This window comes from Dermacentor albipictus, chromosome 5, assembly GCF_038994185.2.
Source record: "Dermacentor albipictus isolate Rhodes 1998 colony chromosome 5, USDA_Dalb.pri_finalv2, whole genome shotgun sequence".
Taxonomy (NCBI): Eukaryota; Metazoa; Arthropoda; class Arachnida; order Ixodida; family Ixodidae; genus Dermacentor; species Dermacentor albipictus.
Window position 1 is genome coordinate 50,324,859 of NC_091825.1, and position 14,677 is coordinate 50,339,535.

A 14,677-nucleotide genomic window follows, 5' to 3' on the forward strand; every position below is an offset into this window, starting at 1 on the left:
GGAGGGAGCGAAGGAGACGTGCGCGTGCTAGGAGGAGGGGTCGGGGCCAGGTTAGTGCGTATCTCCTCTTCTGCTTATGCATCTACTCAATGCCAGCTCATCTAAAAAATAATTGACATTGGAATAAAATCATAACCCGACACGAGCCATGGATGATACAAAGTCTTTACGCACTATTTACATGCGCGCTGTCCCCGTTTCCCCGTGTTTTCCTTTGCGACATTATAGCTTCTGACGTGTACACAATGAACTCGTAGCAACGCCACCTGATTTTGCTGCGCCTTCCGCCCAACCACAATGGTTAACGAACTCCATTGCTTCGTAGAAACCATACTTTCATATCCCTCGTCACACACACGGAATGTATGAGAGATAAAATGGCTGAAGGTCGGTTATATCTATCTTTTCTTCTCACAGTAGAGGCTGCAACGGTATGCGACAAATATTTGAAACAGGCATATGTTAGACTCTCGTCCAATGCTCTACACTCCTTTCACCAAACCCAAAATTATATTGACGTCTCCTGAAAGGCCAGGTATTTGCTGCGTTCATGCGAACTTCTATGTAATCTAGGAAGACAAGGCACATCTGCAGATGAACAGCCTTCGTAGTATTGGTTGTGAAGTTGGCACATTTATTCGACTTACAAGACCGCAATCCCTCAAAGAAGTTGGACATTACACTGTCTCGGCTATATTGGCACGCGCACCATTACGGTGAGGTCCTTCTTCTCTAGGAATGTTCTACCCTATCGGGACGCAGTCCTCACAGAGACCGTAGGGGTATGGCTCGCACTGGCTGGTCAGGTATCGCGTGATAGCTAAGGAATGAGTGATTGCAGTGGGGCGGCCCCGCACCTGAACACAGCGTTGCAGCTGTGGAAGAACGCGGCGCCGAACTGCGCCGCGCTCCGGGGCCGGGGCGACGGCCCGCGCAGGGAGAGCGCCAGGCGGGACATTCGGCCCAGGGCCGCTTCCACGACGCCCGGCCGCACTCCCAGGTCGTCGTGCTGGTGCCAGTGGGCGCACACGAAGCGCGTCAGGCTGGCGCACGGGCTGATCAGCAGGTTGACCGAGCGCCGCAGCCGGCCCGAGTACTCGACGCACGCGTGGCTGCGGCACACGTCGTGCGGCCTCGGCTTCGGGGTCAGGATGGTCACCGCGGCGAACACCGCGGCCAGGACGAATACCGCGAGCAGGACGTGCGGCAGGGCGCTCAGGACCAGCTGACCGCACGACCGCTTGCGCTGCAGTGTGGAGAGCAGTATGGTCTTGCCCGTTTCGTTATTTTTACACAAAAAGACTTATACACTAACATAATGCAGTGTGTTCGAAGGCCAGCCGACCCGAGTTGGCTGATAGCTTCGTGTGCGCCGAGTTCTCGCTCGACTAGTTCGCGTCGAAGCGAGAGGTAGCACGAAGGGGAATTCGCTCGCCACTGCTGCCGCTCTTCATCTTGCCGGCGGTCTGGCAACGAGCGTCCGCGGTGCATCCAGTTAGATGTGTTCATGTTTGCTTGTGCGCGCGTTACACCACGCTGGTTAATTTAGATCGCAATCGAATGTTTGCGGCAGTTCGTAAAGGTGATAAAACTACTAGCCTTGCTGCGTGTAGCTGTCCAATAATTTGCTATCGCAATCAATGATTCGCCTTTCCGATGAAACTGCGACTTTTTAGCAAAAGCTCTTTTTTGGCGCAGGTAAAAAGTTATAAGTTTCATAGATTCGGAGTATAAGTGCAGATTAAGGCTTCAATAAGAATGAATAATTTGTTCTTGTAGACATTTCCAAAAACCGGAAGCTTGAAGAGATTAGCGAAATGTTTCGTATATTGTTCTTTAAGAATAATGTTCTCACCTTTAACGTCAGCGCTTCAACAATCATTCACCGCCAAGGCAGTTGTTCTTTCGTAATTGCAAATGTTCACAGAAGAAAAAAGGAAGGACGCAGCCAATGGGGAGGAGGTTACGCCATGTCATGAGTGGATAACATGAGCGCGTTCATGGCGTTCCGAGGTCTACAAACGGCATAATGCTTTGGGTTCCCACATGTAAGCAGTCTTAAAAATTTCGGCAGTATTTTGTTTTACATTGCGCCACAGTACCTTTGCAAGTTACCTTGCCATGGCGCCTTAGACACCTCCTTTTGCTGCAGAGGGAACTCACGAGCCAACATACGTCATTCACGATTTCGGCCAGGCATGGCACGTAAAACGAGACGTAGACTTAAACAAAGCAGTAATGGCACATTGCGCGCCAATGACAGCACAAAAACAATTACGTCCTATAGGCTGTATAGTTGACCATCCTTTAACTATGGATACTTGTATATAAAGTCGCAAAGTTTAATACGTCTTACAAGCAACACCACAAAAGTCAGTAAAAAGTGACTGTATAAGTATCGCCGGCGATGTAGCGAACACTAACATTTAATTGCGGCGCTGGAGACTGGCAACACTTATTCTTGCGCAAGACTATCACGTGCCTCAAAAGTTCAAGTATCATTGTCTCTGAAATATGTAAGATTAAGATGTCTCTAAGATGTAAGATATGTAAGAAATAGCAAGCGGAACGTCTGCCGCAAAACTTAGTGTATCATTCGCGCTATATCTCGTGTTTGTCGGTAGTACGTCCATCGGCTTTATGAGCTGCACTATGTCAGGGATTGGCCGACATTTCCCCCAAGACAAAAACGGTGCGCCCTTGCACGTGACCTTGCTTTGACCTTGGCTCCGACTAGGCACAGAAAGGCCTCGCATTTAAAAGGGAAATAAAAGCGCACAAGGAGACATACCACTGGTGGGATCTTTGAAACCTACACCTCCTCTCTCATTATGCATGTGGTGGTTTACGAAAATAGCTGCCGCAGCGGCTGTCCTACCACACACTTTCTTTTTATTATTTTTTATGTACACTTCAGGACGAAGACCTCTCCTATAGATCTCCAATTACCCCTGTCTTCCGGTAGCTGCATGATTCCAACTCATGCCTGTAAATTGTAAAGCGTGAAGACATATTTTCCCGTGACTGAGCGTGGTCGGTGATCTGGCAGCGCGTGCTCCTCTTCTTCTTGAGATGGAACACGTCTGAGAGTCCATTAAACGTTTGCGTATGTGATTCCTCGTCTGCCCATCTCGCTTTTTTTTCCTGGCCACAACATTTCCTAATTTAATCCCACCACTTAATTATCCGACATCCACGACTGCCTTACCTTCCTCTGGCACCCATTCTGAAGCCCTAATTGCCTACTGGTTATCCACCCTACGCATTTCATATCCCCACCAGCTTCATTCTTGCGTATTGTCCATTAGAATATAGGCTATTCCCTGTTTCGTCTCTGATCCAAACCACTCTCTTTCTGCCTCTTAACATTACGTCTAGCAATTTCTGTTATATCACAAGTTTGCGGTTCTTAACTTGTTCTCAGGCGTCTTTGTTAAATTGAATGTTTCTGCCCCTATATGCTAGCACAGGTAGAAGGCAATGATAGTACAGTTTTCGTTTCACGGATAGCGGTAAGCTCCCAGTCATGATTTGGTAATGCCTGCGCCATGTGCTCTAACCCATATTTATATATTTGTAGAAGTTCTTCTAATAATCAGGGAACCAAGCTATACTTTTGCGCATGATCTATAAACCAACTACGAATCATGAATTCTGGTTTTCTCGCGAGGCCGTTGAACACTACCTCTGTCGTCTGTACAATATTATTCAACCCTACTGTTACATGTTGCCGGCTGAAGCCCTCAATTATTTGTTGCAAGTAACCTCGAGCTTTGCTGAACAGGACAACATCATTTGCACACCACGTGGGTGCTGAAATATTCTATGTTGAGATAGTGCACTTTGCTTGGTATTCGTTATTTTTACATGTGTGCTATGGATTTATGCCAAGACAATAGCTCGCGCCAATCACGGCCATGGCGGCGGATGCGGAGCATTCAGGACCACCAGTTTAATTTTAAAAAATAATGATTTTTTTCTATCCTTCTCCTGGTCCTTGTCTGCTGGCTTGATGAAGTTTTAACAAAAAGGACAAAGAGGTAGTGTGTGCAACTCTGTTAGAAAACACGTATAACAATAGCTAAATACAGCATTAGCTTCTTTGAAACCCGCTGCAACACGGGTTGAGGGGCTGCTTTCAGCGCACAACTTTTCCTCGCCTCCTTTGCGGTTGTGTCGGTGAAGTGTCCTCCGAGTCATCACCATGCATCTCGCTGGTCACGCTAAGGAATCGACTGATGAGTAGGAGGGGTGGTCGTAGAGTTCGTATTGCCGACATGAAGGAACAGAGACGAATACATGAAATTTGATTGGAAGTTCATTCTTTTTGTACATAATCTACTCCGAAGGTCACTCACTTTTGCCAACAATGGATGAGCTGTCACAGGCCATCGCAGCATACTCCCCATTTTAAGAGCTCAGGAAGAGCTCGACTTGAGCAATCACTTCTTGGTCGTCCCGAAAAACGCTTCCCGCCTAATGTGCACTTGATGCGAAGGAAGAGGAAGAAGTAACTTGGTGCGAGGTCGGGCGAACATGGCGGGTGGGGCAAAATTTCGCAGCCTAAGCAGGCTGCATGCGTCATCGTCGCGTGTGCTGAGTGAGCGCGAGCATTGTCACGGAACAGGCGGACGTCTTTCGTGAGCTTTTCACTGCGTTTCGCCTTGATAGCACCTTTGGTGAGAAGCTCGTAATAATACTTTCCTGTCATTGTTTCGTCTTAGCGGGCATAAATTTTGAGAAGAGCACCACGACAGTCCCAGAAGACGCTCAGCATAACCTTCATGACGACGGCACAACCTTGGCCTTCTTTGGCCCGAGTGAGTTTCCGCGTGCTTCAATTGTTGGCTTTGCAGTTTAGTTTCTGGGTCAATTTTGCACCGAACACTTATCCATGAGTATCAGGGGTTCAGAAATGTCGCTGGAGTTGCTCTCGAAAAGCTTCAAAATTTTTTGCGGTTGCTTCCTTCCACAAGTCTTTTTGCATTGGCGTCAGCAGAAGCGGGGCCCAGCGCGCATCAACTCTCGTCGTGTGCAGGTTGTTGTGAAGTATGTAAGGCCCAGAGCATGAACTCACGCTAACCTGTTCTACGAATTATTCAATACTTATCCGCCGGTCAGCGAGCACTAGAGCCTCAGTTTGCGCAGCAATCTGTGGTTCAACGATCGAGCGACGGGCGGCTCCTTCTTTCTTCGTTATCCAGGCTTATCGCACCGAAATCATCTGCGCTATTTGACAACAGTGTCATAAGCTCGGCCATTGTCACCGTACACCACCGCCAGCTCGACGTGAATCTTCTTGGCATCTTGTTCCTTCAAGTACAGAAGGCCGATCACTGCACGTGCTTCCACTTTCCCGATGCGTGCGGCCATTTTTGTTTTGGTGCCGTATAGCGGCGTAGCGCGGCGCTATATAGAACACAGGTTTTACATTGCGCTAGAACTATACAGACACACACTCATTTTGAAGCCTATCGTGTATGACTTTTATAAATATATGTGTGGCAACGCTAACACGAAGTTTATCAACGCCCCTCGTATAGTTGTTTTCCTGGCGCTATATACTGGCGTCAGCGTTATGCGCATGCGTATACCAGCGTATTCGCTGAGAGGATGTGCGCCAGGATACATCGGTCTGAGCGGATTCCGAGTGGATCGTGGCGCTTAGCGATAACTCGCTGATGCATCGACAGATCAAGTGTAACTCGCCGTTTTAGACGCGGAGGGAACTTGCGCGGAGGCCGCCGCAGGTGCAGCGTCCGACGATCGCAGCCGAGCCTGCAGGCCAATGGGAATGCGATGGTGCACGTCGTCGGCCGCCGCAGCATTGGCGACGAGGGAAGGTCCAGGGTGCGGTTCTGCACTCCCGGTCTCGGCTGCGACGGACTGCTGGTCGCTCGCGGTCTTGGCAGGGATCACGGGCGGGGACAGCGGCGACGCCACAACCACCGGCTCTTCCACGCGCAGAGTGTCGTCGAAAGCCAAGTGCGCCGACGCACCGACGGCGACGGCGGGGGACTCGGTGAAGGCGGCGACCATTGCTGCAGACTCTGCACACCACGTGTGCAACTCATTAACGTAAGGGAACTTTTTAAGGCGAAAGCCTTAGACGGCTCATGGGACAAAAATTCGACCGTCCGGAGTTACGCGACCAAAATTATATGGCGCCAAAATCAGGGGGTCCGACCTTGTAACTTTGGTGGGAGTCGAACCCACGATATTTGGTGTTAAAACGGCAAAGTGAATTAAAGCACAGTTGATTAAGAGTTAAGCCGAAGTGACTAGGACGAAAGTGGATACGGGACACTAAAAAGGCGGCAAGGGCAAGCGTAAGAGTTAAGGCCCTCCAATCCACCACTCTTGGTGTTAAGGCGACATTAATTAAGGGACAGTTAAAGCGCGACCTTTAGTGCTAATTATCGCCCGTTGAATATTTATACAAATAATTTAGTTATGTAATTAATGCAGTAGTACTCACGAGCTCGACTTTTGGTGGAAGGCGAACCCACTTGGAGATATGGACGAACCAGCGACATCTCTAAGTTGGATTCCCATTGACATCGTGAAGGACGAGAGTCGAACCAACTACATTTAGTGTTGATTAGGGCGAATTTAATTAAGGTAGAGGTAATTAAGGAACTTGAACCAACGACCTTTGATGTTAATTAGGGTGAAGTTAAGACACAGTCAACTAAAGCCGAATTAGGGCACTAGAACCCACGAAAGCTGGGGGGAGAAAGCAATAGGAAGTAACAACGCATCAGAATGAAAATGTCAAGTAATTTAATGACCGTCGCGTTAGAGAGCAGGCTTTCGCCTTCGTCCGCTTTAGCGTTTGATAAAGTGACTGTCAACTTTTCTTCGTATACTCGCGGACAATATTCTTCGGCAATGAGGGAGCTACGGAGCCAAAGCGCGCACAACTATAGCGGTTCTGGAATGAGTCCCGCATTGTTATCTTCTTTAATTGGAGCTGGAGAAAAAAAATAGAACTAAGACTTTGTTTACAACGACATAAATCAGGCAAACCACACCACCGAATGATGAAGTTGACTTATTTTGCGGCTTTTTCTTTTCCCGACAAAACCATCGTACGTTGAAACTGCGTCGGTTCAGCATCTCTTGCAATAAACTTTAAAGCTAAACGTGCTAAACAGCACTACTTTGATGTAACACTACCTAATTTTCTTGTTAATAACCCTCAGAGGTTCTGGAATTACTTTCGTACTAATAAAAATGCTACATCACATTCTCTTCCCGAGGAAAAAACTGCTAAGGCTAACGCATATAACGATTTTTTTCGGTCAGTGTTCACTACAGATGATAACATTATTCCCCCATTTGCAACGCAACATCACGCGGAAATCGATAAACTAGATATTACGGATGCCGGTATTTTCAAGCTACTGCTTAAACTTGACCCCAAGAAAGGTAGTGGCCCCGACGACGTACCCAATACTTTCCTCAAAAGATATGCAGAGTGGTGCAGTAAATATCTTGGCCTAGTCTTCCGGAAATCACTTAAGACTTCGCAAATACCTCATGATTGGAAAATTGCAAAGGTAATCCCGATCCACAAGGGAGGTGACACAACATTACCTTCAAATTTCAGGCCCATTTCACTAACGAGCACGTCATGTAAACTTCTAGAACACATAATCTTAAAGCACATGACCGTATTCCTAGAGCGCATTCATTTTTTCTCACCCAACCAACACGGTTTTCGCAGTGGTCTATCGACAGTAACCCAACTAACGGAACTAGTCCACGATCTTGCTATTACAGTTAATAACCGCGGTCAAACTGACTTGATACTACTCGATTTGTCCAAGGCTTTCGACTGTGTATGTCACAGCAAATTAATAGCTAAAGTTGAAAAGGTTTTTGGTATAGGAGAACTTTCTGCTTGGATAAAAGGTTTCTTAAGTAACCGCTCGCAATTTGTGGTTTACGAAAAAACTCTTTCTAACACAGTCGCAGTAACATCCGGAGTCCCCCAAGGGTCTGTGCTTGGACCATTGCTTTTCTTACTCTATATTAACGATATCACAGCTAACATCAATTGCAATATAAAGCTATTCGCAGACGACTGCGTCATATACAGAGAAATTAACAATTACAATGATCATATTAAATTAAATGATTCTCTAGCTGACATAGCTGATTGGTGCTCCAAATGGCAGATGCAAATAAACATACAAAAGTCCGCGATCATGTCTGTAACCAGGAAAACGGTATCATCAATTTTTGTTTACACAATTAATGGCACTCCACTTAACAAAGTTGTAGAACACAAATATCTAGGCGTTACATTAACCTTGGAGCTCAAATGGGACAACCATATCAGTAATATAATCTCAAAGGCGCTGCGCAAACTATTTTTCTTAAAAAGAAGCCTGGCGCTCGCAACCAAGTCAGCGAAGCTGCTAGCCTACACATCATTTGTAAGGCCTGTTCTCGAATACGCTAACACAGTCTGGTTTCCGCATACACAGACTAACATAAGTAAGCTAGAATCAATACAAAGGAAAGCTGTGAGGTTCATCCATAACAAATATAGACGTACAGACTCGCCAACACATCTTTTAACCCAGTCTGGTTTGCGAACGCTATCCACAAGAGCGAAACACGCTCGCTTAAAATTCTTGTTTCAACTACTAAAAAATAACTACAGAATAGATACCTCCCGATACATTTCATTCTCCGAAACTCGAGCTACACGTAACAAGCATGCGCACACATTGACAGAATACACATGCAAAAATGACACATTTAAGTATTCTTTTTTTCCGCTCGCGATAGCAGAATGGAACCAACTTCATCCTGCTATCACCAACATTGAATCATTTTCCGAATTTATCTCACAAATAGAAAAAACTGTGTGTGAATAACAGTACCTATTATGCATGCAGGGACACCGGCACAGATTGCTTTATTCGTTAGGAAATTTAATAAACACTCTAATTTTCGACAGCTTATTCGTTTGCCATAATGATTCCCTAACACTCGTAGTTTATTTTAGCTATTTCTGTTTTATTACTAGCCCTTAGTAATATCTGTGCTTTTGTTATAAAGCATTTTGCTCTTTTACATCTGTTTATTATTTACTGTTACGTTTAATCTTATCATGGTTTACTTGTATAGTACTATGTATAACTTGCACTGCTTATGTCGTTTTCTTACTTTTTGTATAATCTATACTTTGATTTCTTTGCATTGTACAACTGAATTATTGTACTGCCCAACTGCCACGCTCTCGAAGGAGAGCAGCAGTATTGAAAATAAATAAATAAATAAAATAAATAAAACCACAACACTGTCAAATATTGCCGGACTACTTGGTGCGTAACACGGGTGCAGAAGCTCCGCCCAGCAGCTTTCACTGCGTTGCCGCAGAAAGTTGACCACGAGAATAAGTGCATCGCGTGGCCTGCCGCTGTCGCACCTGCGTGTTCCGGATCTTGTGGCTTTTTTTCGAATAAAATATAGGGCAGGACTTCTATTTGCGGGCCTTCTGCTATTTGTGCAACTTAACCTGAAGCGCTGCCGCTTATTCACGACGCAGCACTAAATAGACTACCAGTCAACTCTACTGACCTCACGGTCCTTCGCTCAATGGCTAACATCTAGAATACTTCGAATTATTAACTTTTTTCCTTTATCCTTCCCATTGATGGTGTATTCCGGTTGTGGATGGCGCCTAAAGCGCCATCCACAACCATTCATTAATAATCAGTTCATTCATTCATCAATTCCATCACTAAATCTGATAAAGATGTACATTTTTCAAATTATTAACCGATCTACAGAGCTACCACGCAAATTTGTGGGCAACATCGACGTCAGGTTTTCTGATCCGGCAGAACGTTTTCTAGGTACTCTTATACAAAGCCAAGTGGTCCTTAATGTGCAATAAGCAAAATAAAATCATAGAGCCAGGTAGGTGGAGTACGAAGAAAATCCCACCGACCACGGTGTAATCGGTAGCTGTGACCGCACCTGTTGTCTTTCGTGCCTCTATTGATCTTCAGTTTATTAAATTCTTATTTCAGAACAGGAGTATTAATAATTGTGCCTGTCTTCAATGGCGGAATTTGTGACGCATTTATTCAGCAATGTTAAGAGGACGGTAACGTAGCCAGAAAAATTGCCTCCGCTAACTGTATTATGGTTCTTCAAATTACGAAACATGTATGGCGTGGCTTATAAACGTTTCCCTTAGCGTTTCAGACGTTTCTCACAAACCACTGCGTCATGACTTGTTTTGCCGTGGATATACGTCACGTATATTTACATCAATCGCAGTTCGGCCGACATTTCGAGTGATCTTTTCGCTTTTAGCCATTGCCACCGCCCTATTGTCTCAGTGAATATGGCGTTCTGATGGTGAGTGAATACCCAGTGGCGACTGTCGAATACCTATGATGGCGGAATATGGAAAGGATTGTGTAGTATATGCTTTATGCAAGCATGTGTGGTAGAAAAAAGGTCAATTTGTTTGTCAAACACATGCATAAGTAAAACTTGCGCAGGTATGGCGGAATGCTTGCCGATTGTTTCACTTCTATCAACATCGCCCTCTAGGCCCACTACAGTTTGCTGGTTCTACGCCGACCTACTTGTTTCGCGTTTAACATGGCAAACACTGCAGACCGCGGGAAAAGTGCAACCAACTGGTAAGGTTCACTGAAGACAGCAAACCCTAGGAAAAATCTGGCATATTGGCATTGTAAAGGGGGGAAATAGAGAGGTCGGTCCAAATAAAAAAAAAATATCTTTCGCGCTAAAAAAGGGAGAGGGTTAATCTGTTGGCGTCATGGCGTGTTTTGATTTCAGTCATTTGCAAATCACATTCGCACTAGCATGTGCGCTGTGACTTTTTGATGGTACAGTAGTGCAGTGAACGCATTTCGCCCAGTATACACGACAGTGTGTGGGTGCCTCAAGTCCTTTAAATTACTGCCACTACAATTTCACCGTTCGTACATAGGCTGGAGCATCAAATGAAGGAGCGTGGGCAAATATGGGTGTAAGTGGACACATGTACAGTCGCGGACAGAATAAAATGGACCACGGCATCTCCGAAAACGTTCAGTTCCCGAGCAGCCTGTTGCAGTAACCAGTAAAACTGCCCACGACAACTTTGTTAGCATATTCTAGTCGAGGTCCAAAATGCAAATACCAGATTGCGTTGTGAGGTTGCGGAGATATTCAGCCTTTTCTTAGATTTCATGGTCCATAATATTCTGTCGGCGACTGTACCTCGCGCAGAGAACGGCAATGCTGTCGTGCCGCTAAACAGCGAACTATATATATATATATATATATATATATATATATATATATATATACACACGTTACGTTGGGTCCTGCGTGCGGACAACGCAGGACCCGACGTAACATACGCAGGAAAGAGTCGACGAGAACTTTTAGGAAGACTTATTTACTGGACGTTTTCGCCTGGTGGACCAGCCTTCGTCAAAGTACAGTGCTCTGACGACTGTACTCTGTACTCTGACACTGTACTCTGACGAAGGCTGGTCCACCAGCCGAGAACGTTCAGTAAATAAGTCTTCCTAAAAGTTCGTCGTCTCTTTCCTGCCTGTATATATATACATCAGTTGTTCACTTACACCACGTAGGCGATGAACGCGAGGACAGCTGTTTCAGAGAGCTGCTTGGGCGTTGAGCATCGGACTATCTGTACTAAAATTTACCGGGAACCGCCCATCGGCAGAGCAACCATGGACAGTCTTAGCGGTCATGCGCTTGACCCAGCTTCGCTTTGGAGGAAAGATAATAATGAGCCGCGTATCACCGTGCTTCCCTGCAAATGATGCTTCAGTAGCGTGGGGTCATACCCGCCGTGGTTGCTTAGTGGCTTTGGCGTGACGTTGCTATACACGAGATCGCGGGATCGAATTCCGGCCACGGTGGCGGCATTTCAATGGGGGTGAAACGAAAAAAGCACCCGTGCACTTATATTTGGATGCACGTTAAAGAACCCCAGCTCGTCAAAATTAATCCGGATTCCCCGCTACGGGTGCTTCCTAATGAGATCGTGCTTTTTTGCACGTAAAACTCCAGAAATTATTACTGCTATAGGTGAGGCAACATGAGGGAGTGGCAACAAAACATTATTTTACATTGCTGCCGTGTGGTGGCGCACTGTTTTGACACTGTTACATTCTGTAAGGGACCATCCTTAGCCCGTCGTCCTATCTTGGCACATCGGTCTAGGTGCAAAACAACTTTGGACAAAAAACAAACTATATGCGTGCTGACGTCATCTTCTGTGAGCATGGCTTCAAGCATAATGCTCTATTAATATGAAAACAATCATTGACACGTAATTTCTGCTTGAGTCCAGTACTTGAATGCGTGAATATCTTAAAACGAGCTTAGAAATAAATCTACAGTTTAAAATGTGCTGTCTATTTGTATAACACAATGAATGTTTTATTAGGAAAAAAATATATATTGACAAGGTAAACAACCGCATTTTGCGAGAATATAGGGAAATCTAAAGAATTTTTTTTATCTGAGTTGCGGGGAAACTAGCCTGGGTGGTTGGCAGCTCTGCGAACAAGACAGAACAGCACGTATCAATCCCGCCCATTTCAATTCTCCTGTTGCCTGCGCTGTCTATGTTAAAGGCCTGTGCAAGTGAGCTCCAACAGTCATCGTCTAGCGTCTGCCGAGTGTACCCCGACAATGTTCCATTCTCATCTTACCGTTAGCTGTTACACAATAATTGCACTTAAGCTTTCGAGAAACCCAGCACGAGGCGACCAAAGGGAGCCTAATTTCCTCCGGTAATTTATTTTCTGTTGCGCTTTACCTTGCTGCGGAAATACTCGGTGCTGAATGAGCGCTGCATGAACGCACAATTGAAGCAACACGACTGATCAATTGCGTCACTGACGCAGTAAGGTAAGTTTTGTCCACAAATACTGCGGCGGGGCAGCCCAGGTATAAATCACAGCTGGTTCCAAGCAGGCTGGCTGCAACCACATTAGCCTTTTCCTAGAGTATTACTGAAACGAATGTCCGACTTGTCCGTGTCGTAGCAGTGCAACGGCACGGGGCATATACGCATGGTTTCTGAATCATTGTAATATGGGGCTTGACGCGCTTGGTGCACTGTGCAGGTAAGCTGTTTTCTCAGGCATGACGAGCGCACACGCGTTCAGTTCTTTGCAAAGGTATCCCATGCACGTGATGTGGTTTTAAGCTTACCCGACGGTACGGCGTCTTCGGGCTTTTTAGGAGGGGTCGGAGACGGCTGGGCGGTCAGCGGCGTGACCGACGAAGGGACCGTGATGGCTTCGGCAACGGGCCCGGGCGAGGCCTTCACCTCCGGCCGATCGTCTTCGCTCTTCGACGACTTTGACAGCGTCGAGGCCAAAGACTTGCGCCGCTTGCGAGCGCGGCGTGAGGCCTTCGCGGACTTGTGGCGGCTGGTGGCCGAGTTGTGCGTGGACTCCATGGCGCTCAGCGAGCAAGGTACACCGGGTGAACGATCTAGGCCTGGTCCGTCCTACTGGGCTTCCACGATCTTCTTGCTGGACGCACGTGAATAGAGCGGCGCAGCGCGTGCCGGTACTGATGATGATGAGCTTTGAACGTAGCTCGAACGAACTGACAAAAATTACACGCAGAATCTCATGTGGAAGTTATCTAAATTATGCGTAAGCATTTGCTACTAGTTACTTGCTGTTTCGTCGTCGTATGCTGCTGTGTTTGGAAAAATTGCGAGAAACACCGCGAAGGAATGTTGAAAAGGAGAACCGCAGTTGCAACACGGAAGTGCTGAGACAAGCATGAGACGGTGAAGAAGAGGCGAGTAGCAGCAATGTTCACTCAAGTTTATGCTATCTTTTGAGGCAACAACAACAACACATGCCGAACTCGAGTACCTGCTGGACGGATTGTCTTTTTCGCTTAACGTCAAGCTCGTTATTTGTGTTTCTATTGTCAAATTCCGTTTTCGTTATCTTCATTGTCGAAATGAGTAAGTTGTAGCTTTGAAGTACTTAGGGATATTTTATGATGGTAAGTTAAACTGGCAGCACCAAATCGAATACGGTGCTACTAAAGGAGAGCGTAACATGGCATTGTTGCGCCGGTTCAATAATAAAACACAGGGATGCGTAGAACTACGTCGCTGATGGCTTATCAAATTTACGTCCGCCCATTTCTCGAATTTGACTGGGTTCTTTTTTTCAGGATGTGCAGCATACAAACTAATATTTTTGATACTGCTGTAAATGCAGGCAGTGCATCTCTGCCTTGTTGCCAAGTTTTGTGGCTAACAATGCACTTTATCTGGAGTCTGGCACTATTCCGCTTGAATCCAGATTACAGCGATTGACTGCCCTGAATTTCCTGACGCTTTACGATACATCCCTCTCCAATTTGCAACCCGTTTCCACCGATTTTCCCGAATCATTCTTCAGAATAGGTAGACAGCCTTACCGACAGCCACAGCCTGTTTTAGTTCAGGAGCGGTTCTAAAAACTTCCAGTTTGTCTACCGAGCCTGATTTCTCCTAAATCGAATTTGTTCAAGGTGATTTTTTATATTTTTTCCAAAACGCGCAATATTTCAAGCGCGCGTACTTGAAGTTCTCCTCCAATATCATGTTCATCAATTTTCGTCTCATTTGGTTATCTTT

The 14,677-nt window shown here is 46.0% G+C and overlaps 2 protein-coding genes across 7 annotated transcripts in view; one reads left to right on the forward strand and one right to left on the reverse strand.

Annotated features, from left to right (window-relative positions):
- LOC135899217 (hepatocyte growth factor receptor-like) overlaps nucleotides 1-14,677 on the forward strand; it is a 204,556-nt gene that overhangs the window by 44,711 nt on the left and 145,168 nt on the right. The window contains exon 1 of one of the 6 annotated variants that reach the window (XM_070538375.1): nucleotides 13,413-13,506. The exons of the other annotated variants lie outside the window; for them this stretch is intronic. The gene's annotated coding sequence lies outside the window, so the exon portion shown is untranslated. Of the gene's footprint in view, nucleotides 1-13,412; nucleotides 13,507-14,677 lie in introns of those variants that run through there. 6 annotated transcript variants of the gene reach the window in all.
- LOC139059876 (uncharacterized) lies at nucleotides 628-14,004 on the reverse strand. The gene is made up of 3 exons (XM_070538378.1): nucleotides 13,240-14,004; nucleotides 5,710-6,050; nucleotides 628-1,246 (listed from the first exon to the last, which is right to left on the reverse strand). The coding sequence occupies exons 1-3, from the start codon at nucleotides 13,487-13,489 to the stop codon at nucleotides 821-823; spliced, it is 1,017 nt and encodes a 338-aa protein (XP_070394479.1). The 5' UTR covers nucleotides 13,490-14,004; the 3' UTR covers nucleotides 628-820.